At 41.6% G+C, this 24,237-nt stretch overlaps 1 protein-coding gene across 2 annotated transcripts in view; it reads right to left on the bottom strand.

The window, feature by feature from the left end:
- LOC118369777 (ryanodine receptor 2-like) overlaps positions 1–18,800 on the bottom strand; it is an 89,230-nt gene extending 70,430 nt beyond the window's left edge. The window contains exons 1-28 of one of the 2 annotated variants that reach the window (XM_035754468.2): positions 18,742–18,800; positions 15,588–15,707; positions 15,380–15,484; positions 15,196–15,270; positions 14,950–15,028; positions 14,677–14,789; positions 14,285–14,408; positions 14,069–14,165; positions 13,867–13,941; positions 13,438–13,594; positions 13,176–13,340; positions 12,876–12,997; positions 12,452–12,635; positions 12,176–12,311; positions 11,945–12,040; positions 11,612–11,730; positions 11,400–11,533; positions 6,614–6,855; positions 6,166–6,358; positions 5,751–5,955; positions 5,502–5,606; positions 5,235–5,338; positions 5,066–5,149; positions 4,821–4,980; positions 3,293–3,440; positions 2,887–3,095; positions 2,538–2,712; positions 2,232–2,440 (exon numbers count right to left, since the gene is read on the bottom strand). In XM_035754468.2, coding sequence (XP_035610361.2) covers positions 2,232–2,440; positions 2,538–2,712; positions 2,887–3,095; positions 3,293–3,440; positions 4,821–4,980; positions 5,066–5,149; positions 5,235–5,338; positions 5,502–5,606; positions 5,751–5,955; positions 6,166–6,358; positions 6,614–6,855; positions 11,400–11,533; positions 11,612–11,730; positions 11,945–12,040; positions 12,176–12,311; positions 12,452–12,635; positions 12,876–12,997; positions 13,176–13,340; positions 13,438–13,594; positions 13,867–13,941; positions 14,069–14,165; positions 14,285–14,408; positions 14,677–14,789; positions 14,950–15,028; positions 15,196–15,270; positions 15,380–15,484; positions 15,588–15,707; positions 18,742–18,789 — 3,783 coding nt within the window. In that variant the 5' untranslated portion in view covers positions 18,790–18,800. Of the gene's footprint in view, positions 1–2,231; positions 2,441–2,537; positions 2,713–2,886; positions 3,096–3,292; positions 3,441–4,820; positions 4,981–5,065; positions 5,150–5,234; positions 5,339–5,501; positions 5,607–5,750; positions 5,956–6,165; positions 6,359–6,613; positions 6,856–11,399; positions 11,534–11,611; positions 11,731–11,944; positions 12,041–12,175; positions 12,312–12,451; positions 12,636–12,875; positions 12,998–13,175; positions 13,341–13,437; positions 13,595–13,866; positions 13,942–14,068; positions 14,166–14,284; positions 14,409–14,676; positions 14,790–14,949; positions 15,029–15,195; positions 15,271–15,379; positions 15,485–15,587; positions 15,708–18,741 lie in introns of those variants that run through there. The other variant, XM_052498639.1, reaches the window with a different exon arrangement.
- Positions 18,801–24,237: the final 5,437 nt, after the last annotated feature.

Genomic DNA, 24,237 nt, shown 5'->3' with positions numbered 1-24,237 from the left:
ATGGTAAGATTAAACTCCCTTGTACATGCTTGTAGTCGAGAGATTGACCCATACAGTACTGAGGGGTATACTACAAAGCAACATCAATGACTTTAATAAATATTCTGAAATAACTTTCAATTTTTTAGAAAGATAAGCTTGAAATGGACATGGTCTAATTGACTGAAAAACCAACACATCCAGTATTTAAGTTTAACTTTAGTCAGTATCAAATCTAGGGCTGTCCCCAACCCCAAAAAAACTTGGTTGACCTCAAATCATCTGTTCTTTCGACCAATCGATTGGTCAAATTGTTTAAAACGTGTATTTTTCCCTATATAGACACACCCTATGTGTTTTAATAAAATCAACTATATGTAGGCTACTGAGAAAGTCTGATGCTTTAAGCACACTGTGATTAAATAATTAAGACACACAAATGACTCGAGGGAGCCAGAGATCAAGATAGCCTAACCAGAAGAGAAAAAAACTGTTCCTCCCACTGCTGCTGGCTTTTGCAGATTCTGCTGTTACGCTCCTGCTGTTCCGCTCCTGATAAGCAACACCAGGGGACGGCAACCTTTTCCATTTGGAGTGCCAATTTATCTTACCATTTCTACTGATCTGCGTACCAGTTATAACTTTTATATGAACATTTTTGTGGAACAGTTTCATTTAATTTATAATAGTCTTCGTATTTCAACATCATTATCATGTGGTTAATCACAATTCTAAAAGTTCTACTCACATCTATGTAAAAATAGCCTACATAAAGCCAACAAATAAAAACATTGTAGCCTGCAGGTTGAAAATAACCTGATAAAAATAAACATGCTATGAATCACATTGGCTACGCATGGACTGTCTGCACGGAACTTGAAACATTGTATCAACTATTCTGTGCCCTCAGAGTTTCTCTTCCAGTGAGCTCCAGACAGACACAGCTGTAGGCCATTTGCGCAAGGTTTAAAACCTCTCTGGGATAGGGGGCGGTATTTTCACATCCGGATGAAAAGTGTGCCCAGAGTAAACTGCCTGCTACTCAGGAGGATATGCATGGATAGTAAACACTCTGAAGTTTCTAAAACTGTTTGAATAATGTCTGTGAGTATAACAGAACTGATTTGGCAGGCGAAACCCCGAGCACAATCCATCCAGGGAAAAACATTTTCTGAGGTCAATCTGTTTTCCATTGGTTTCCTATGGCAAGCATGTTTTAATAGAAATATGCTTGCAGTTCCTATGGCTTCCAACAGATGTCAAGAGTTTTTAGAAATTGGTTGATGTTTTTCCTTTGTGTAGTGAAGAAGTAGCCCTTTCCTTTCTGGGTGTACAGCCAAGTGTACTCTTTTGTTTGGGGCGAGTGACCTGAAGCTCGCTGCACATTCATTTTTATCCTCTATTGAACACAGTTTATCCCGTCTTAAATTTGATTGATTATTTACGTTTTAAAATACTTAAAATTGGATTAGGAAAATTGTTTGGAGAAAGTTTACAGGTAACTTATTAGATATTTTGTAGTCATGCTGGGTGAGTTGGAACCGGTGTTTTTCTGAATCAAACGTGCCAAATAAATTGACATTTTGGGGATATAACGAAGGAATTAATCGAACAAAAGGACAATTTGTGATGTTTATGGGACATATTGGAGTGCCAACAGAAGAAGATCTTCAAAGGTAAGGCATGAATTATATGTTATTTCTGAGTTTTGTGTCGCGCCTGGCGTGTTGAAATATGATTGTCATGCTTTTGTTTGATGCGGTGCTGTCCTCAGATAATCGCATGTTTTGCTTTCGCCATTTAGCCTTTTTGAAATTGATACGGTGGCTAGATTAACAAGAAGTTAAGCTTTCATTTGGTGTATTGCACTTGTGAATGTATGAAAGTTAAATATTTCTAATAGTTTTTATTTTATTTTGCGCTCTGCCATTTCACCGGATGTTGTCAAATCGATCCCGCTGACCTGATCCATAAGAGGTTTTAAAGTCCACTGAGACAGGCGTGAATAAGACAGGTGTCTCATGTGCCATAAAAAAAAATCATATTTTAGACTGCTCAAAAAAAAGAAACCTGGGTCGACCAACAGCCTATCGATCAAACAATCGTCCAGTCGACTAAATGGGGTCAGCCCTAATCAAATCAATAGTTAGTTCTGGTTGTTTACCAAAGTTAGCCGGCTAACTCATTGATCCTGCTTTGTAGTATACCCCCTGGTTCAGGTCAGGTTGGCTTGTGGATGTGTGGTGACTAACCTGTATGCTATCATGGTCTGTCTGTACAGGGATGAACTGTGGTTGTCTCCAGCTCATCCACAGGGCTGGGTCTCTGGCCATGTTTACAGCAAATGGCTTATAACCTTCCTGTAGGCCACACTCTGTGAAGTAACACAATGAGGCCACGTCACGACCCAGATTCAGCCTGGCCTTCTGGTTCACCCCAAGACTACACACAGGGAGGAAGCCTAGCAACGACAGGAACAGGGGAAGGAGGGAAAACCAACAGGTCAACACATTAAGTTGGTGTTTATGAGGTTGAAGAGATTGACCAAATTAACAAACCCTGGTTGATGTCAAAGTCCTTGGCAGCCAGCTCTGATCCGCGGTCGTTCAAAAGCACCTCTCCATTGAGAGTGACCATCATGGTGCATTCACCCATGTCAACCATACAGCCCACCACATCACCAATCTGCCAGGGCCGACCCAGGGGCTCATCTCCCCGGTGACACCACTGGGCCTGTGTGTGAGAGACAGAAGTGAGCAATTGCAAGAGAACTTACCAATGGCTACACGCCTAGCTGTGTGTAATGTCCAATCCATGACTCACTTCTAACGGTGGGAGCTTATCTATGTATCCTAAATAATATTATTGATTACAGCATGTCACCAGTAGTCATTTCAGTCTTCTCACCTTGGAGCCATCAAACACAAAAGCCTGCATGTCTGATCCGAGTTCCCCATTCGGTGGGCAGTGGGGACGAGCCCAGCCTACCCTCATGTCCCCTGCCGTCACCGCCTCAAACTCAAAGTACCACTTCCCCCTGGTCACAGCATACAACTTGTCTGCCCTGAAGACCCTGAACTTCTCAGCCACTGTGTGACATGGGTCTGGCATCACAGCTGAAATCCAAAGGAGTAACAGCACAGAAATACTAGCATATAACGAGACAATTCTTTAAGCAGTAAAACCTGGGATAGCATGACAAATTTTGCACCACACAGCACATTAAAATAACCTTTGAATAATTATTAGAGGTATATACGATTATAATAATGATTCAAATCATTGCTAAGGTGGAACGTGAAATCATCCATACCTCTGTCCTGGTCCAGGGGCTCCAGACTGTAGCCATAGCCCAGCAGGGTGCACACAGCCTCCCTCACACCGTCTCTGCCAGATTGTCTGCTCCTCTCATCCAGCAGGCTGTAGGGCACCAGGTGGGGGCTCCGCTTGGCCTTCACATCCTAGACAAAACAGAGAGAAAGAATTAGCACTCATTACCGCTATATTACTATCACATACACTGAGTGTACAAAACATTAGACTGACCAGGTTTTTTTTTTTTTACTAGGCAAGTCAGTTAAGAACAAATTCTTATTTTCAATGACGGCCTAGGAACAGTGGGTTAACTGCCTGTTCAGGGGCAGAACGACAGATTTGTACCTTGTCAGCTCAGGGATTCGAACTTGCAACCTTTCAGTTACTTGTCCAACGCTCTAACCACTAGTCTACCCTGCCGCAGGTGAATCCAGGAGAGCTATGATCCCTTATTGATGTCACTTGTTAAATCCACTTCAATCAGTGTAGAAGAAGGGGAGAAGACAGGTTAAAGAATGATTTTCAAACCTTGAGACAATTGAGACATGGATTGTGTATGTTGTGCCATTCTGAGGGTGAATGGGCAAGACAAAATATTTAAGTGCCTTTGAATGGAGTATGGTAGTAGGTGCCAGGCGCACCGGTTTGAGTGTGTCAAGAACTGCAATGCTGCTGGGTTTTTTACATAACAGTTTCTTGTTGGTCCACCACCCAAAGGACATCCAACCAACTTGACACAACTGTGGGAAGAATTGGAGTCAACATGGGCCAGCATCAGGGCCTCCCGGGTGGCGCAGTGGTTAAGGGTGCTGTACTGCAGCGCCAGCTGTGCCATCAGAGTCCCTGGGTTTGCGCCCAGGCTCTGTCGTAACTGGCCGTGACCGGGAGGTCCGTGGGGCGACGCACAATTGGCCTAGTGTCGTCCGGGTTAGGGAGGGCTTGGTCAGTAGGGATGTCCGTGACTCCTGTGGCGGGCCGGGCGTAGTGAGTGCTAACCAAGGTGCCCTCCGACACATTGGTGTGGCTGGCTTCCGGGTTGGATGCGTGCTGTGTTAAGAAGCAGTACGGCTGGTTGGGTTGTGTATTGGAGGACGCATGACTTTCAACCTTCGTCTCTCCTGAGCCCGTACGGGAGTTGTAGCGATGAGACAAGATAGTAGCTACTGCAACAATTGGATACCATGAAATTGGGGAGAAGAAAAAGGGGTAGAAAAAAAAATCCTGTGGAATGCTTTTGACACCTTGTAGAATCCATGCCCAGACAAATTGAGGCTGTACAATATTTGGAAGGTGGTCTTAATGTTTTGTACACTCACTGTACAGACCAAACTAGTCTGCTCCTTCAAATCCTTCATCAAGACATATCGGGAAGGTCTTCTCATCCAAAATAACAAACCAGGTTTACCACTATCAAAAGACCAGCTAACATTTTTATGGATTTCTATTTCAAGGCTCTTGGTAAAGCAGATATTTAATTCATTCCGCTATTGTAGTTTGGCTAGGTCTACCCTTGTGTCAAAGCCTACCTGGTGTGAACTGTAGGTCCAGCCCTGCCTGATCCGGTCCCTGGCCCACACGTTGTGATCGTTCTCAGCCAGCAGCTCCACCACCGTCTCCTGGGCAGGACTCAGGATGATATGGCTCAGGTCTACCGGGGCTGGTCTGTACCCACTAGGCATCTCATACCTAGACAGGAGAGGAAAGGTTAATTTAGTCCAAAAGACAGGAGGAACACTCATTCATAAAGAGTCTCAAGAGTAGAGCTACATACTTGTTGGAGAGCCTAAGGTATCTCACTCCCTCATCAGCACGGCCATCTGACAGACCAATATGCAAACCAAGGGCAACGAGAGTCCTTCACAAAGTAGTAGAATAAAGACAAAATAAGTGTCTTGACAGGTCCTTTTGATGTGAATGTGTGAATGGCAGAGGAGGCTTACCGGAGTGTGTCCTGGGACATCTGAAGGCTGTGGTTTCGCTCCTGTTCTGGGAGCCTAGAGAACTCCACCAGACAGGGGTCCTGCTTCTTACTGTCATCTCTCACCTACATCACAATACACATTGGTCAAAATACATATATACTGTTGACATGAACAGCTGTGAGCAGCTTGCTATGGAAACCATACAATCAGTAGACCAAGAAACAGGAATGTATGTAAGGGATTTGGATACAAGGCCATAACCCATTCAGTTGCTGCATCACTCACAGCTCCATGGGTCCATCCAAGGTCAATCTTGTCCATGACCCAAAGCTCATGGGTGTTCTCTGCTAGTCTCTCACGAATATGCTCCAGTTGAACGGGCAACACCACCTAAGGAACAACATGGGGTTGGGGTATATGATAAAAGAGGGAAGATAGGTCCTACTCTGTTTTCACTTAGCTAAAGTAGGTTGTATACACTGACATGCTTTAAAGGCCATGGACAAATGTGCAAAGTACTACTGGATTTGGTACCTGGCTGATGTCTACTGGACTAGGGGTAAAGGTTGCTGGGGTGAGGAGTACAGAGGGTCCCAGAAGGTATTGCTCCTGGGTGAAGTCCTGACAAGGCTCCAACCTCAGCTTCACCCTGGGGAGCAGAGCCTCGGAACACGGGGCGAAGCCTGGAGGGGGCAGGAAACGGAACTCTCCATGTCTCCCACCCAGCAGAAAACGCACCCTGTGGTCACAGTCCAGACAGACAGATACATTTGATCAGACAGAGCCATCCATTTATTACCTGGACATTGAAACAGAATCCGATCACATTCATATAGAGATTCATATAGAAATGGGAAATTGTGTTTTCAGAAAAGCACTCCAGAAATATAGGTAGATGCAGTGAAAGAACGGAAAGCATGCCAACAACACATATAGGTAATACTCTCACTTGACACCAGCAGAGAAGCTGACCACTGGGAAGAGCAGTCCGTCAGTGTTGAAGTTCTCCAGCATGCCCTGGACCGGCTGCCCATTGACCCGGAAGGAGATGCAGGGGGCAACGAGGTCAATGCAGCAGCTGACCACATCGTCCTCCCTCAGAAGGTGGTGATAGGGAGAGCTCACTCTCCGACCAACACAGCCTGATGTACAGGACAGATATAGTGCCAGACTTTACATTCATAGTTGGCAGACGTAGATTCTGTATGAAATACTTTCCCCTGTAACCTGAGTATGTAATAAAACTAAATAAACAAATCACAAAAAGTTCATGGCAGAAATGACAGACGCATTTGCTTCATGATTGTGAAGACTTTCACAATGAAACTGCTCCTATCCAGCACATAATAACACCAGTGAACATTCATTAATTTTCCCTTCTTGTAGTGTTCCCTCACCTGACCAGAGGTACAGCCCGTCAAAGCCATAGGAGCTGAGGTCATCTCCTACCCCGTTGCCCCCCCAGGCCTCTCCACCCGTGAGATAGGGGTTGTAACCCTCAGTGTTGGCCCAGCCCACACGCAGGTGAGTGGGCTCAGCCGTGAGGAAGGGCTCCACCTGGTCTACAGTCATCTCATAGTACCACCTCCTGTATTGGGCCGAGTCATCACCGAGAGCCAGGAAGATGTTGGGCCTCATGCTTTAGTAAAGAGGAGATGTGTGATGAATACATCATTATTTTCAGCAACTGGACAAAAGACTTATGACACTGGAGCACTTGTTTGTCTTATCTGGTCTAACAGATATTCATTTAATTGGTTAGTTTCTTTCTTATTTTGATTGTTTGAAACTAGATAGATTTTTTTAAACAGAATGGTTTAATGTTGATGTGTAGTGAAATGTGGTAGGCAAGTACTTCTTATTCCAGTATACCACAGAGCCAGGTCTTATTGATGATGAAATACAAATAGTTATTTCTTACATTTTAAATGTGATACTGTTGGCCATAAAGCTGTTTTATTCACTACCTCAACATCAACTGATTATGACATTACAGATGATGATGTTAGAAAGAACCATGCCATCACAAGATAATTAAAATTCTAATTCAGGAGAACATCAGTTGAAACAGCATTCCGTCAGTTCTTTCAACAGAGAACAGAAACCATAAAGACAGAAAAAGATAGAAACCATAAAGATAGAAACCATAAAGATGTATCCTGATTACCATAGCCTGGCAATATCCAGTACAGAGCAACAAAGAGTAATTGAGTAAGTACTCATTCATAAATATTTAGTGAGACGCTCCATGTTGGTCCTGAAAAAGTATTTAACTATCAAACACTGGTATGAAATAATACTAAAATCAATGTTTCCGCTGCAGTCATTTAGCTGTGGCGCTGCACCATTGCAAAATCATTGACACCATGGCAAAAAAATATAGAACATTAACTTATATTTCTGCCGAGGCGCTTTGAAGTAGCTACAACAGTCCACATTTACTTTTCCTCAGCAAACAAAACGAGTCATGAATAAAACACATCTGACAACCCCATTGTAGAATAGTTTATCTATTTACCTAGTCAGCTTGTTGTGTGTTCTATGAGAGAAATATTCCTCTCGAGGCGCATTCAAGTTACAAGTGCCATAGGGAGGGAAATATGCATTCTGACAAGCACTCAATGTACAACACTACTTCTAATCACGGGAAAACTGCAGTTCTGCTCTCTTCCTGATGGCATTTTCTATTTCCTTAGCCACATGGTTTCATATTATCATATTTAAATTATCATAAAAATATGATAACTATCAAATTCAAATTCTCATCTTTGTATATTTGATGGTGAAGGATGTAAGTGTGGTCACTGACATTGGTATGGTCATCATTACTTTCACGACATCTCTGAAATGTGTACCATATCATATCATCATTTTATAACATGGCATTGTTGAATACTCATTTCTGATTGGATTGAAGGGCATTTTGGAGCATGCATTATCTCCCTATAACGCACGGTATATTGTACGGCACAATTCAATGGCTATAGCTCATACATGTTCTATGTTTAAGCTGCTTTTGAAAGCAAAAGTAAAACTGAAAACATTATTGCCATTTGATTGATGGTTAGCTAAACTAGCAGGTCTGTTTGTTTGGTAACCAAGGCAACAACTGTCACTATCTAGAAACTTGTTAGCTACAGTGGATGTTGAACACATTTCTACCTGCAAATTTCGAGTGGCAAATGTGTTAAATTATAGCCATGGTATAAAAGGGATAATCAACTCAGGGCTCTATGCGTTCTCTGGAAAAGAATACAACTCCGTGGAAGTTTGGTTCCACTCCACGTCATTCATCATGTTCCAGAGAACGCATAGACCATCATTGATTATCCCTTAAATATTTTTATGACGTGTACAACGCTGCACAGAACTATAGATATGGTTATCAAACATTATGTCAGAATGTTGTCACGAGATTGTTGACAAAGTAACTGTAGAAAAAAAGTGTTTATGGCAACATGACCCAGTGCAATATCACAATGTAATTCTAATTTTATAGAGACTAGAAACCATTAAAGCAATAGCACTATGAGAGTGAGTGCACCCTGTCGGTTGTAGATGGTGGACGAGCTGAAAAAGGAGTTGGTGGGACGGGAGGAAAGTGTGACAGAACGAGAGAGGAAGGTAGAGGAAAGGAGACAGAGAAGACAGGAGAATGAGTGAAATTGAGACTATTGCCGAGATCAGGGAGACAGGGGGCAGAAATGGAGAGAGAGAAACTAAAAAAGGGAGAATAAGATAAAGAGGGAGTCGGGCAGGAAGAGGGATGGTCTCCAGAAAGATATGTAGAGTTCCCTCGATCAAAGGGTACAAGAAGAAAAGAGGAGGTTGGAGATGGAGAAAATGGCGGAGGAGATGTAAAGAAGAAGAGTCTGGGACCTCTAGAGAAATAAGTGATGATGAGAGAGATGGAGGGAGCATCTGAGCCTTGCAGGGATGGAGAAAAAGTAATGAAAATGAAGGAGAGGAGATAGGGGGACCAAGCAAAGCAGGACAACATTTAAGAAGAGGAAGATTGACAAGTGCTGTGGGAGCATTAAGAGCAGAGAGAAGGAGCAGGTGAGCGGTGAAAAAATGAAGAGCTGTGGGAGTGACAGAGATGTTGCTTGTGAATCTGCCTTTGAAAGCTCAGAAGATGAAGAGCAGTCAAGTGTTGACATGGAAAACGAGAATATCAAGGGTAAGAAAGGGAAAATCTTCACCGGGTGGTTTCCTAAGTAATGGTGAATTGACAGAAACAGAGAGGGGTGGTGAGAAGGAATAGAAAAATATATATTTTAAAATATAAGGTAGTTTACTACCACAAAAACATCCCTTGTCATTTCTGAATTATAAATTGTTAATCAACAAAATGTCATGATTTGGTTTCACTAACTCGATAAATCATTGACAGCTGAGATCCTGGCAAATTACTAGTCACAATTTACAAGTAACGAAATAAGGTGTTAAGGTGACACTTTCACAAAAGCTGTTTTTCTTTAAATAGCCATGGCAATACTTGGAAATATAATGTACAGTTGAAGTCAGAAGTTTACATACACTTAGGTTGGAGTCATTAACACTTGTTTCGCAACCACTCCACAAATGTCTTGTTAAGAAACTATAGTTTTTGGCAAGTCGGTTAGGACATCTACTTTGTGCATGACACAAGTAATTTTTCCAACAATTGTTTACAGATTATTTCACTTAGAATTCACTGTATCACAATTCCAGTGGGTTAGAAGTTTACATACACTAAATTGACTGTGCTTTTAAAACAGCTTTGGAAATTCAAGAAAATTATGTCATGGCTTGAGACGCTTCCGATAGGCTAATTGACATCATTTGATTCAATTGGAGGTGTACCTGTGGATGTATTTCAAGGCCTACCTTCAAACTCAGTGCCGCTTTGCTTGACATCATGGGAAAATCAAAAGAAACCGCCAAGACATCAGATTTTTTGTTTAGACCTCCAGAAGTCTGGTTGATCCTTGGGAACAATTTCCAAACAACTGAAGGTACCACGTTCATCTGTACAAACAATAGTGAGCAAGTATAAACACCATGGGACCACGCAGCCGTCATACCGCTCATGAAGGAGAAGCGTTCTGTCTCCTAGAGATGAACGTACTTTGGTGCGAAAAGTGCAAATCAATCCCAGAACAACAGCAAAGGACCTTGTGAAGATGCTGGATTAAACAGGTACAAAATTATCTATATCCACAGTAAAACAAGCCCTATATCGACATATCCTGAAAGGCCGCTCAGCAAAGAAGAAGCCACTGCTCTAAAACCACCATAAAAAAGCCAGACTACGGTTTGCAACTGCACATGGGGACAAAGATCATTATTTTTGGAGAAATGTCCCCTGGTCTGATGAAACAAAAATAGAACCGTATAGCCATAATGACCAGCGTTATGTTTGGAGGACAAAGGGGAAGGCTTGCAAGCCGAAGAACACCATCCCAAACGTGAAGCACGGAAGTGGCAGCCTCATGTTGTGGGGGTGCTTTGTTGCAGGTGGGACTGGTGCACTTCACAAAATAGACAGCATCATGAGGCAGGAAAATTATGTGGATATATTGAAGCAACATCCCAAGACATCAGTCAGGAAGTTAAAGCTTGGTCACAAATGAGTCTTCCAAATGGACAATGACCCGAAGCATACCTCCAAAGTTGTGGAAAAATATCTTCAAGACAACAAAGTCAAGGTATTGGAGTGGCCATCACAAAGCCCTGAACTCAACCCTATAGAAAATGTGTGGGCAGAACTGAAAAAGTGTGTACAAGAAAGGAGGCCTACAAACCTGACTCATTTACACCAGTTCTGTCAGGAGGAATGGGCCAAAATTCTTATTGTGGGAAGGCTACCCAAAACGTTTGACTCAAGTTAAACAATTTAAAGGCAATGCTACCAAATACTAATTGAGTGTATGTAAACTTCTAACCCACTGGGAATGTGATGAAAGACAGAAAAGCTGAGATAAATCATTCTCTCAACTATTTTTCTGACATTTCACATTCTTAGAATAAAGTGGTGATCCTAAATGACAGGGAATTTTTACAAGGATTAAATGTCAGGAATTGTGAAAAACTGAGTTCAAATGTATTTGGCTACAGTGTATGTACACTGCTGACTTCAACTGTATGTATTAACGAATGGAAATGTCAGTGTGAGTCAGAGGGTGAATAATGGTTGTGTACCTTGTGACCTGGTTGACGAGGCGAGTCTGGAGAAGCAGGTCTCGCTCTGGTAGCAGATTATCACAGATCAGATGCTGGTTGGAACGCACTGCCATACCATGACACACACAAAGAGAACACAGCACATCCAGGACCTGGGATAAAACCATACACAGGTTAATAGGTCAATAAAACAATTATTTAACAGAGAAATGGTACTGTAGTGTATGTACCTTATGGTTCCGCCCGTGCTTATCGAGTAGAGAGATGATGGATTTAATGTGTCCTTCCCTTATAAAGTTGAGAGTCTCAGGACTCTCCACAAGGACACAGTGTAAAACCTCCAAGATACCTACACAACAGACAAAACTTAGTGGCAGCATCTACATGTAAAATCGAATGTGTGTCACCCCTTTATGGAAAAAACACATGTATTTCACGTGATCACATGTGAAGTGTTCCAAAAACACATGTTTTCACGTGAAATCATGTGGTTTTTCTGAAAGGGACCATTCTTGTCCTAAGAGGTCATGGGTAAAAGTAGAACCCCAAAATTATGCACTGACCAGTGGAGGCCTCCAGTCTCTCCAGCCTGCTCACCAGCCAGTCCAGGGAGCCTGAGAACTGGGCACAGTTCCTGCGATTTCCCCTGATAAGAGCAGCTGGAGGGGAATAGAAAACAAAGGATGTGATTGTAGGATTTACAGATTTCCCAAGCATACTTTTTAAAGTCACTCGAATGTGGGGTGCATAAAGTTCTTATACAGAGTATTTGATGCTGAGTGGGTCATTCTCACCCAGTAGTTCATAGAAGGAGTTGAGGATGTTCTCCCAGTCATCTCCTGCCTCCTTCCCAGCAGCTGCAGCAAAATGAGAGGCACTGCTGTATAGGTGTAAACGGTCAATGCAGTCAAGAATTAAACCGATGACCCCCTGAAAGAGAAAGAGATAAAATAGCACATTTCCGAACAAAAACATCCTTGAACCATACAAATGCAGAAAACGTATTTTGTCATGGCACTTCTAGAGACAATAGATTCAAAGGCCCCAAGGCTAAAGAAATCCACTATTACCTCCTCTTGAAATAGATTCTGTCTGTTCTTCAGAGCTCGCACACTGTTCTGCCTATCCTCATGTCCTAGCCCCTCCCCAGGTGGCTGGAAGTAGCCAATCAGATCCTGCAAACTTAGGGCCACTGTTCCCAGTGGCAGGTTGAAGGAGGGGATGTTCGCTCGCTGACTGAGACCATCAAGTCTCCTAAAAACAAGAGAGGAGATTGAGAGAAGATAGAAAATATTAAATTAGAACATTTTAAATTTCCAAATGTATAGATTTTTTGTCCAGGCCTTGCTAATACGAGCCCAAATGGCCACAAACTACACAATGGCTCCATCATTTACACTCTGCACGCTCAACCAATCACACTGATACCTCAACTAAATCCCTCACCGGGGGAACCCAGTTAGCCAGGTTTCAGAGGGCTGTATGATGGCCTACCTGATGAAGCCTGTGAAGAGGAGGACGGTGCTGCGGATGAGTCTGGCCGTATGGGACTCCTCCCACTGAGAACGGGACAGGCTCAGACCATCATCCATGTGACCCTCACTGTGCATAATGGCCTGGAGAAAAGGTCATAGGACAATGTGACAATAAAACACAATACAGTACACATTTAACAGAAAAAAAGTCAACAACTAAAAGCTACGCATATGTCCAAGCAATGACTCAAATACTGAGTAAGCCTACAGTGTGATGAAGTTCAGTAGAAATGAGTACTGGAAAAATACATTATATTACCTTGCGCTGCACCGCTCCCAAGCGGGCACACTTGGCATCAATGGCTTGGTAGGTGAGCCACAGACCAGAGTCCACATGCTGGACGTAGCACAAGGAGTCTCCATACTTGATCTCTGAGGCACCCATACCATCAGTGTCCTTCTTTGGGCCACATTCTAGCTTCTCCTAAAGAGTGATATGGAATTGTAATTCTGATCAACATCAACAATTGACACCACTGGTTATCCGATTTGGCCTATGAATTTGGCATTTGACCTCAGACCTTGGAGGGTCGGAAGCAGAAGGATGTGGACTTCACGTCGGCCCTCTCCCTGTCCACCAGGTGAAGGCCTCTCTCCTCGGTCAGACTCAAGTACCTCCCTGTGGTGACATGACGGAGCCTGAATGGCTGACCCCAGCGTGTGTGGCTACTACTCCAGCTGTTGGAAATAGTTGATATGCTCAGTCAGCTAGAGCTCAGTCAGTATGTAGTAAGTGCATGGAGTTATGGCAGCAGCGGTAAGGAGAGGGAAGAATGCTGTCCGCACTCAAATCTTATAATTATTTTTGCCTCATCTTACCGTTACCACTCTACCTGACCAAATACAAGTGAGCGTATCTTTAACGACCACAGATACCCATGCCTGCATTTTATGGGGTGGATTTGGAAAATCTCTATGAAAGGTATGGGAAAAAGATGTGAGAGACTTACGCAACACGAAGGATCTCCAGCCTCCAGAGAGAGCGGGCATGACTGGACACTGCTCCACCCTCGTAGTGCACCACCCTAAGGAAATGAGAGAGCGCAAGAGAATGAGCGATGAGAGTGCACAGGCTTGCCTGAGTGAATGATTGGGAGCATTTAAATAATCAAAATGCTTGGTTGTGTGTATGGGTGTGATTCTGGGACTTACTTGCGTAGCTCCTCCCCCTGATCTGTAGACGGGACAGTCAGACATTCGTCTGTGTGTCCATGCAGCAGCCTCAATGTGTCCCCGCCCTTCAGATACCCTACGATTAGCACACAAAGGAAAGTCAAAAAAGTCGTATACAGTACACTCCCAAAATGGCAGGGGTTGTAATGTGCATTTAGGTTGTGTTCTTTGTAATGACAGAAAGAGGTAACCTGCCTTGAGCAACTCCACTCCCAGAACAGATGGGGGCAACCCTCCAGAGGGTCTGCTGGAAGGCTGCGTCCACAATAAGGCTGCCACTCTCACTCGTATTGTCTATCACACTCCCATAGGACAAATGCTGCAGGGAAACAACCAAGACAAGAGCCTTAACAAGATCATGACAGTTATGGAGAATCAAGAGAGATCAGGATTAACAAGGATTTCACATAATGGAAACCGTTTCTAAATAAACCATCCATAAAGTGGCTGCTATTATTCTAGGGTCTATTTCAGACACTATTGAAGTTTATTCAAACATTAGCACATTAGCTATTTCTCTCCTCTTTGAAGGGTACCTGCCTTGTCTGCCATCTCATATCTATTCATGCACTTCTCTGGTAACTCACCAGGTATCTCTCAGATGACACACTGACCAGGATGAGGTCGTCCCCGACACGGACCTTCTCCCCCTCTGACCTCTGCTTGGATGCAGGGTGAATGGTCCACCAGCATGCCTCACCTGGATACACAGGTCATTTGTAAGGAATGTGGTTGATTGCCAGAACAAAGGGCATACTACTCATAGGCCTACTGAATTGATATCTAAACATCATCAAAAACAAGCACTTTCTGATGTTCCACCAAGCACTGGAACACATCTTTAAAATGATGTGAAATACCTGTTTTATCATCCTGCAGACCAACATCAAACGCTAGCTTATCTGTCGAAGACTGGGATGTGGACAAACAGCAAAGATACTGAAGAAGAAGAAAACGTAGAAAGGTCCATTTAAACCTTGAACAACCCCTTATGACTGGAATAAACGGCATAATCAAACACACAGGTTTCCTCATGGGATTTACAAAACCAAAATTAAAAGTCTTAGTTCTCCACAGAGATACTGTGATTGGTTGAGAAAGCTCACCATCCTGCTGTAGGAGTGTATGAGCAGTACAGCATGACCGTAGAGGAGGGTGCGATGACCACCTCCCTGACCAGCCTGCACAACACAACATAACTACAGCTCTTATTAGAACACAACCATGAACCATGACTTCGCAGAAATCCATTATAGTTAGGCTAGAATGAGACCCAAGCTGTTAGCTCACCCCTGCTGCTTGGTCCTCCCTGTTAGCCAGCATCTCCTGCAGAGCTCTGACAGACAGACACTGGGCCAGCACAAAGGAACACACCGACAGGTCTGGAGGAACATTCTGGGGAACAAGGTGCACATACTCCTGATTAATCAGACTCTTATCAATCCTCTGATCTGGCATTCTCTGATTCCAAAGACCATGCTGTGGGATGAAGCTTTACCTTGCAGTTGGAGGTGGACTCCAGACAGCAGAGTCTGCAGCCAAAGCCCTCTGCAGCCAGGCACAGTTTCAGATGCTCCTGTTGGGATGTGAAGATGCACTGCAGCACCACCTCATCATTCTGTCAGAGGCAGGGGCACATAGTAGACCACATCGCTGTTAATAAATATTGTGAGCTAGTTGTTTTCACCTGAAAAACATCCAATGAAACTGACAGAAATAATTTCATGCTGTAAAATGAACTTAGACAGTACTTCAACATTGTATAACAGTGAGTGATTAACCCTAAATCAGGTCACAGCCATATAAGGAGAGCTGAGAGACTGGAGAGGAGGGACGAGCAGCCAGACTGGAACACCTCTCAGTTCCCATGGCATGATGCCACCATTGAGGTGTCACTGTGTTGTCTGACCCCTGCCTCACACTCCATTCCACTCTACTATCAGCAACCTCTGGACTTTATCAGTCCCGCTGCACAGTAGAACCACTTAGGGACCTAACTGAATAAGGAATAGGGCTCAGAGCTGGCTGGGGTCAAGAATGCCCTTTCCACTCAGGCCATAAATAAAAAATGGTCAATATGCCATAAGCTTTCAAAGGGTCTGAATTGGATCCTAACCTCAATCATGCATTGCAGAGTCAGTCAGGTCAGGGCAGAGAGGCTAACATGGCCCATCACAAGTTCTTTACACGCAGAGATAAGGGCCACAGCCAAATCAGTTTTTCCCCATATTAATTTAACAGCAGCGGGCCGCCACTTCTAAATTATTGCCACCCCTCGAAAAAACATGGTAAAAAAATATAATAGTTGGTCAAATGTGTTCAGTGTAAACTGACTAAAACCAGAAATACAGTATCCACACTCCTGAGTCAATAATTTGTTAAAGCACCTTTGGCAGCGATTACATCTGTGAGTTTTTCTGGGTAAGTTTCTTAGAGCTGGATTGTGCAACATTTGCCCATTATTATTTTCAAAATTCTTCAAGCTCTGTCAAATTGGTTGTTGATCATTGCTAGACAACCATTTTCCTGTCTTGCCATAGATTTTCAAGTCGATTTAAGTCAAAACTGTAACTCGGACACTCAGGAACATTCACTGTCTTCTTGGTAAGCAACTCAGGTTACTGTCCTGCTGAAAGGTGAATTCATTTCCCAGTGTCTGGTGGAAAGCAGACTGAACCAGGTTTTCTTCTAGGATTTTGCTGTTGCTTAGCTCCATTCCATTTAATTTTTCTCCTGAAAAACTCCCCAACAATTACAAGTATACGCAGATACCACTATGCTTGAAAATATGGAGAGTGGTACTCAGTAATCTATTGGATTGGATTTTCCCCAAACATATAACTTTGTATTCCCACATTTTTTGCATAAGAACTTTAGTCGCTTGTCGCAAACAGGATGCATGTTTTGGAATATTTTTATTCTGTACAGGCTTCCTTCTTTTCACTCTGTCCATTAGGTTAATATTATGGTGTAACTACAATGTTGTTGATCCATCCTCAGTTTTCTTCTATCACAGTCATGTTAAAGTTACCATTGGCCTCATGGTGAAATCCCTGAGCAGTTTCCTTCCTCTCCGGCCACTATGTTAGGAAGGACGCCTGTCTCTTTGTGGTGACTGTGTGTATTGATAGTCCATCCAAATTGTAATTAATAACTTCACCCTGCTCAAAGGGATATTCAATGTCTGCTTTTTTAAAATTTGTACCCTTCTACCAATAGGCGCCCTTCTTTGCGAGGCATTGGAAAACCTAACCTCCCTGTTCTTTGTGGTTGAATCTTTGTTTGAAATTAACTCCTCGACTGGGAGACGTTACAGATAACTGTATATGTGGGGTACAGAGATGAGGGAGTAATTAAAAAATCATGTTAAACACTTTCACTGCACAGGGAGTAAATCCATGCAACTTATTATGTGACTTGTTAAGCACATTTTTACTGATGAACTTATTTAGGCCATAACAAAGGGGTTGAATACTTACTGACTCAAGACATTTCAGCTTTTCATTTTTAATGAATTTGTAGACATTTATAAAAACCTAATTCAACTTTGACATTATAGGGTATTGTGTACACCAGAGACAAAACATCTCAATATATTTTAAATTCAGGCATTCTTTGTTGGAATATTTTATGAAGGCACTGAAAGAACACAGCGTAAGCCATGACAAAAATGTAAAGAATTGCAGGAAATTAGCTTTAAACTGCACATGTTCTTTCTGCCCCTTGGCAAATGTTCTCTCAACTTTGCCACCACTGCTAAAAACAATCATAGGGGAAACACTGAAAATGAACTGCATACTTAGTTTCTGAAACTTTTAGTATGGGCTGAGACACCAAAATGCCCTCACCAGTACCTGTCACCATAGCCCTCACCAGTCAACCGAAGCATGTGACTGTCCCATACAGCATCAACCAGCACTCCACTAGTGACATGTCTTTATCAGAGAGCTGAGATACCAAGCCCTGAGAGGACTCACACACAACCACACAGAATGATAGGCCTCCATCATTCTCTGTGGTTGAAAATACAGTTAAAAATAGAACAAACACTTAAGCTCAATTTACTGTAGCCCATGTAGTTGAACAGAAAAAAAAATAAACGAATACATTTCTACAAAAATAGGTTAATGAGTTTGAATTTGGAGTAAAGGTTAACAATTCATTTGTCAGAGTGACAGAAAAAGAGAAAAATGGTTGTTGTTATTCGTTCAAATGAGAGGAGAGCAATAGAGAGAGTAACAATTCTGTAACTCTTATTTCTTTAGCAAACAAAACATGTCATGGTAGCCAACACACAGTTCGTTTTAAAGACAAGTAATAGCCATTCAATACATCCTAGTAACTTTCAAATAGACAAAAAAGTAACCGTTTCTCCTCTAAACTCTATCATGAAAACAAAGGTTTGGCTTTTCTTGTTTGTTTAAGTAACTTTCAAACAAGTGAGTGACCGTGGGAAAAAGTTAACAACTAAAAAAGCATGTAACGTTACACCTGACAATTGTGGCCAAACGTCCCAGTGATTATTATAATACACCTGTAAATGTTTCTTTTTCTGGCTACCGTATCGATGCCCTGCAAAACCCAACCTTCTTCCAACTTTGCCGCAAATACCACCACCAGAGTTAAATACTCCGTAGCATTAGCCTACTTACCGTACGTAGAAATTGGATTTCGTCTTCGCTTTCTCCTGATTCAGCCATGTCCGAATATGTAATGCAGTTCACTGTCTGTAGAAGGCCTAGTTGAAAAATAATCAGTGAGATTGACCAACGCTCATTGGGTGGCGCCTTATCAGTTTTGACACAGCGCGCGCTTGGCAGGTAAAAATAGGCTACAGTCTACCACTGTCCACGACCACGCACATGCATCGACCAACCTGCGCAATTCCGTGCATTAAAAGCGCAATATGCTAAATGTATTGTTGCTCAATAGCTTGGCCACCCACGTCTCTCATTGTCAAGGCGCACAATATCTCACAGGCAGCCAAGGGAGGTGATAGGACAGGTAGCCCTATAACACATGAGGCAAGACGATTTATTGAAAAGTGCAGAGTAGGCCTATTGAATAAGACTTGCCACAGCAAAAGTTCCCACTTTAAATATTTGAAAAATGATTTATTGTTATAAGTGGCAGCTCTTCATTCAGGGTGACCTCACCTGTTTTGAGCCCCACCGTTTTTTGTGTGTGCCTGTTTTGCATGTTATTTTGGAATTAATACATGTCACATATCAGTTTGCAAAAAATAAAATAAAAAAATTACAAAAAAACATTTGAGTTAATAAAGCTGCATACAAATATGGTCTCTATTTTGCTTTCTTGAGTTATTAAGCAGCTTCAACATGCAGGTGTTTCAGCCGAGCTCAGTGCTTTCTGTAGTGGTGGGGCAGCCAGTAGAAAAAACAGAGTGTAGGGGTTGGTAATGTTCTCTAGTTGCTCAGTGATTGGCTCAGTATTCTGTCACTCATGGGGACACTATGTCACTGCAAAATCTACGGGGAGAGCTCAACAGCATTCTTACATAGGTATTCCTTTTGTCCAGGTGGGCGATTGCATCATCTGTGGATCTGTTGGGGCGGTATACGAATTGGAGGGGGTCCAGGGTGTCTGGGATGATGGTGTTGATGTGAAACATGACCAGCCTTTCAAATAATTTCATAGCTATGAACATGTGCTACAGGTGATACCCTGCAAGCAATAATGAGTCGTTACGACATCCCTGGCACATCACAAAATGGTTGCCTAAAGACATTGTGTCATGTTGGAAGTTGGAAGTTTTGTCTAGTTACTGATTGGTCCCAGAGGATGTTTAGGACATTTTGGGGATGTTGTGTCATTGTCCCCTGGAGGTTTTGTCTAGTTCACCTGGTGACATGCTAAAATGGACTTCAGTTTCCCTGCATTAAAATCACCGGCCATGAAAATTGCCACCTCTGAATGTGCATTTTCTTGTTTGCTTATGGTCCTATACAGCTCTTTGAGTGTGGTCTTAGTGCCAGCATCAGTTTGTAGTGTTAAACAGACAGCTATGAAAAATATAGATGAACATTCTCATGGTAAATAGTATAGTCTGCAGCTTATTATGAGGTATTCTAAATCAAGTAAGCAAAAACTTAAAACTTCCTTATTAACATTAGAGATCACACACCAGCTGTTGTTAACAAAGAGACACGCCCCTTCTCCCTTCATCTTCCCATTCGGTCTTGACAATGCATAGCAAAACCAGCAAGACATCGTCACAACTGATTGGCTCAAATGCATTAAGAAGGAAAGAAAATCCACAAATTATCTTCTATAATAATAATAATAATAATATATGCCATTTAGCAGACGCTTTTATCCAAAGCGACTTACAGTCATGTGTGCATACATTCTACGTATGGGTGGTCCCGGGAATCGAACCCACTACCCTGGCGTTACAAGCGCCATGCTCTACCAACTGTGCTACAGAAGGACCATCTTCTAACAAGGCACACCTGTTAATTGAAATGCATTCCAGGTAACTACATCATGGAGCTGGTTGAGAGAACGCCAAGAGTTTGCAAAGCTGTCATAAAGGCATAGGGTGGTTACTTTGAAGAATCTCAAATATAAAATATATTTAGATTTGTTTAACACTCTTTTGGTTACTACATAATTCCATATATGTTATTTCATAGTTTTGATGTATTCACTATTATTCTACAATGTAGAAAATAGTCAAAACAAAGAAAAACCCTTGAATTAGTAGGTGTGTCCAAACTTTTGACTGGTATATTCATGTCCTCGTTCAGCCACAAGAAACATGAGATATTACAGTGTTTCAGGTCCCATTGATAGGATAGCCTCAAACAGGAGCTCATCCAGTTTGTTCTCCAGTGATTGCACATTACCCACGCTAACGCTGGGTAGTTCTGACTGTGTGAAAAACTGATAGTGAATGTTTTGAGGCCAAGAATACTTGCTAGCTACATAATTAATTGCACAATCACTGTCTAATTAATGTGCCACCAGTCAAGAACAGAAAGAAAGAGGGCACAAGAGTTTTATTCAAAGAAGTTCAAATGACTGTAAGTAAGGTTCTTGGAAACTGCCTGCACATCACTCCTGGCAAACTATCTGGAAAATGTGAGTGCTTTAAGGTCTTGAACTTCATCACAGTAATTATGGGTCATGAAGGTGTGTTCCATGTGTTAAGACTATGACTTTGTTTGTTGTTATCATGAACAGACAAACAGGCAGAGAGGGAGTGATAGAGAGGCCACAAACCAACAGGCATGATAGTGAGAAGTGCCTCTCCAAACCCGTAGAGTTCATAAACTGATGATCTGTCATAGTATGAATCAATCGGAATTAACATATATCAGTGCCTCCAGGATTCTGCAATTCTGCGATCTCAATGCGAGGACTTTCAAATTTTACCAATCTCACACTATTTCTGCATAAAACAGTCAAATCATCTCAATATTATTGCACAAATCTGACAGTACAAAAACAAGGCTCGCAATATATGGTTCAATCAAGCCACACGTCAACAAACTATATCACCCTCATCGGCACATTTGTGTGACAATTGGATAAAATCATTGCATATTGCCATGCAAAATTTCAGAATTGCAGCAGCAGAATCAAGCATTTCTGCCCGCAAATACAACAAAAATCCCTGCAAAATCCTGGAGGGACTGATATATAATCTCTGATGAAAGGATTGCAGCATAAATCTGGAGGGTGTATTGCATGCATGCAGAGGCAGCCATGATGATATTTTATTTTGGATAATTGTGTCAGTTTGACCTTTAAAAAAAAAACATGTTTTAACTGTGTATGTTGCTGGTTATTATCACGGAATAATTACTGTATTATAATTAGAATATATTACGTTAAGTTTCAAACCATACAGTAAGTTGAGCAGCAGTAGCACGTACTGTAACAATCCGACATAGAGGAAGTGAGAAAAATACTAGGAAATTAATCAACAGCAGAGAGTACACATGGTTTGTTATTGAATATATCCATATTAACAGTGGATATTCAGTATTCAGTACAGTATGAATGGCCATGGCAATGAAACTGTACCAGACTAAGTGCCCCTTTTCTAATTCCTTTTGATTAAATGTGTAGTAGTCTGAGTGTAGTTGTTTGTGATGAAATATGTGATCTAACTGCCCAACACTCCAAAAATAATAAGGTTACATTTGTACATTTTAGTCATTTAGCAGAGCTTACATTAGTGGATTCAACATAAGATAGTTAGGTGTGACACCAAGGTTGATATAGTCGTCTGTCAAAGTAATCAGACCAGATATTTTAATATATTTAACTTTAACTATATATTTCACTGCTTCACTTGAGTAAAACATTTTAAACTTCTTCAACTAACACAAAAATACTTTTAAAGTGTTAAAGTGCTGAAGCAAGTCACAATATTTTACTTAATGTAAACTTCAATTTCTAGTCATTCAGATTGCATTCGTGTGCTCAATACTAAAGGAGAAAAAACATGTATTCCAAAGAAAGACACTTGGGCTCAGTGTGACATTGCAAATAACCTGTAGCGAAATAAATTGGACCAAACTTGACATATCGTACCATACATCTGTCTGTTCCCGGCCTTCTCAACTGAAGTACATAGTGGGACATTTCCATGTTGGCACAAAAGTACTCAAAAAATGAATATGTGTCTCACAAAGTAAACACCCCATCGTGACACGACAATGTATACGCTTATTCATAATGCACACATGACTGTAAGTCGCTTTGGATAAAAGCGTCTGCTAAATGGCATATATTATTATTATTATTATAAACTACTACCTGCACTCCACTGGCCGCATGCACACAAAAGCAACATACCCCTCCCCTGGGAAACATAGACAAGATACAGGTAAGAAAGGTTTTTCTTGAATACTGGATTGATAACAACAATTTCTCAAAGGCAGGAAGATATTGACAACATTTATAATGAGCTACGGGGAATATGTCTGAGATATGACTATGTTAACAACTGTCACTGTATGCGACATTAGCATCAATTAACGCTGAAGAAAATGTTTTTCAGTGTGGGTCACACATTTTTATAGTTCATGTCTAACTGTATTTAGCAACATTAAATAGTTTGTATGTAGAGGAAATAGTGCATCACTACACACATGATGATGGCCCTCTTTGGGCTCATAATCACACTCATACAGTATTTTGTATTTATTATGGATCCCCATTAGCTACTCTTCCTGGGGTCCGTAAAACAGTTAAACCATTTTAAAAACATTAAAATACATTCATTACAGAATTCACAACACACTAAGTGTGTGCCCCATATTCACATCGGATTTTACAGACAATTTTTATTTGATTATACAGATCTTAATTTGAGCCAGTCTGCTACAGCAGTAAAACAATCCTGCAGCAAAATGAAATGTGATTTATTATGTGGATTACAATGAATTTACATTTTTGTAGGGCTTGATACATCTTTCGTAGGTAAAATTCAAGTCTGAAATGTCAGTGGAAGCTTTTTTAAACTTTTAAACTTTTGACATTTCCTGCATCACATGAAAGTGATCCTGCAACTGGGTGATCAAATTAAGATCCTACATCTGTATCCATATGTTTGAATTGTGAATTTAATTTTCAGTGTCTTAAACCAGTAGCCTACTGGCTGTAAGAAACAGAAATATGGCTTTTACAGTCTAGGCCTACAAAAAGTATAGTTTCCACATTTCTACCCCCAAAGAGAGAAACGCAATGTTGTATTTAACTGCACTCTCTTAATATGTAAAGTAAAATAAACATAAGTGATAAGGGTTTATTGAATAATCAATTCACTTCAAAGCGTAAAGTACACTACTCTTGTCAACATTACAGTGTCTCAAACAGTCACACATCTAGTACAGTGATTATCTCCTCCCTCCCCATCTTCAACTGGGAAATCCCAACTGCTCCACAGGCAGCAGGCTATGAGAGTCAGGCTAAGCCCACTGGAGTTTGATACAAAGTATGTAGGAATTTGATAGGATTTATTTAAGACAATAAGCAACATCATCAAACAGGCAAAGCTATTAATTTTGGTGTGACCAAACTCCTTTTGTCCGCAAATAAGAAAATGATGTGTGGCAAAGAGAATTCTAATTTTCAATGAACATTAAATCCTTGCTTTACCTCAGAGAGCAGGC

The sequence above is a fragment of the Oncorhynchus keta genome, chromosome 36, assembly GCF_023373465.1.
Source record: "Oncorhynchus keta strain PuntledgeMale-10-30-2019 chromosome 36, Oket_V2, whole genome shotgun sequence".
Lineage (NCBI taxonomy): Eukaryota > Metazoa > Chordata > Actinopteri > Salmoniformes > Salmonidae > Oncorhynchus > Oncorhynchus keta.
The sequence above is the reverse complement of the archived record's forward strand: the minus strand, read 5'-3'. Positions and strand labels throughout refer to the sequence as shown.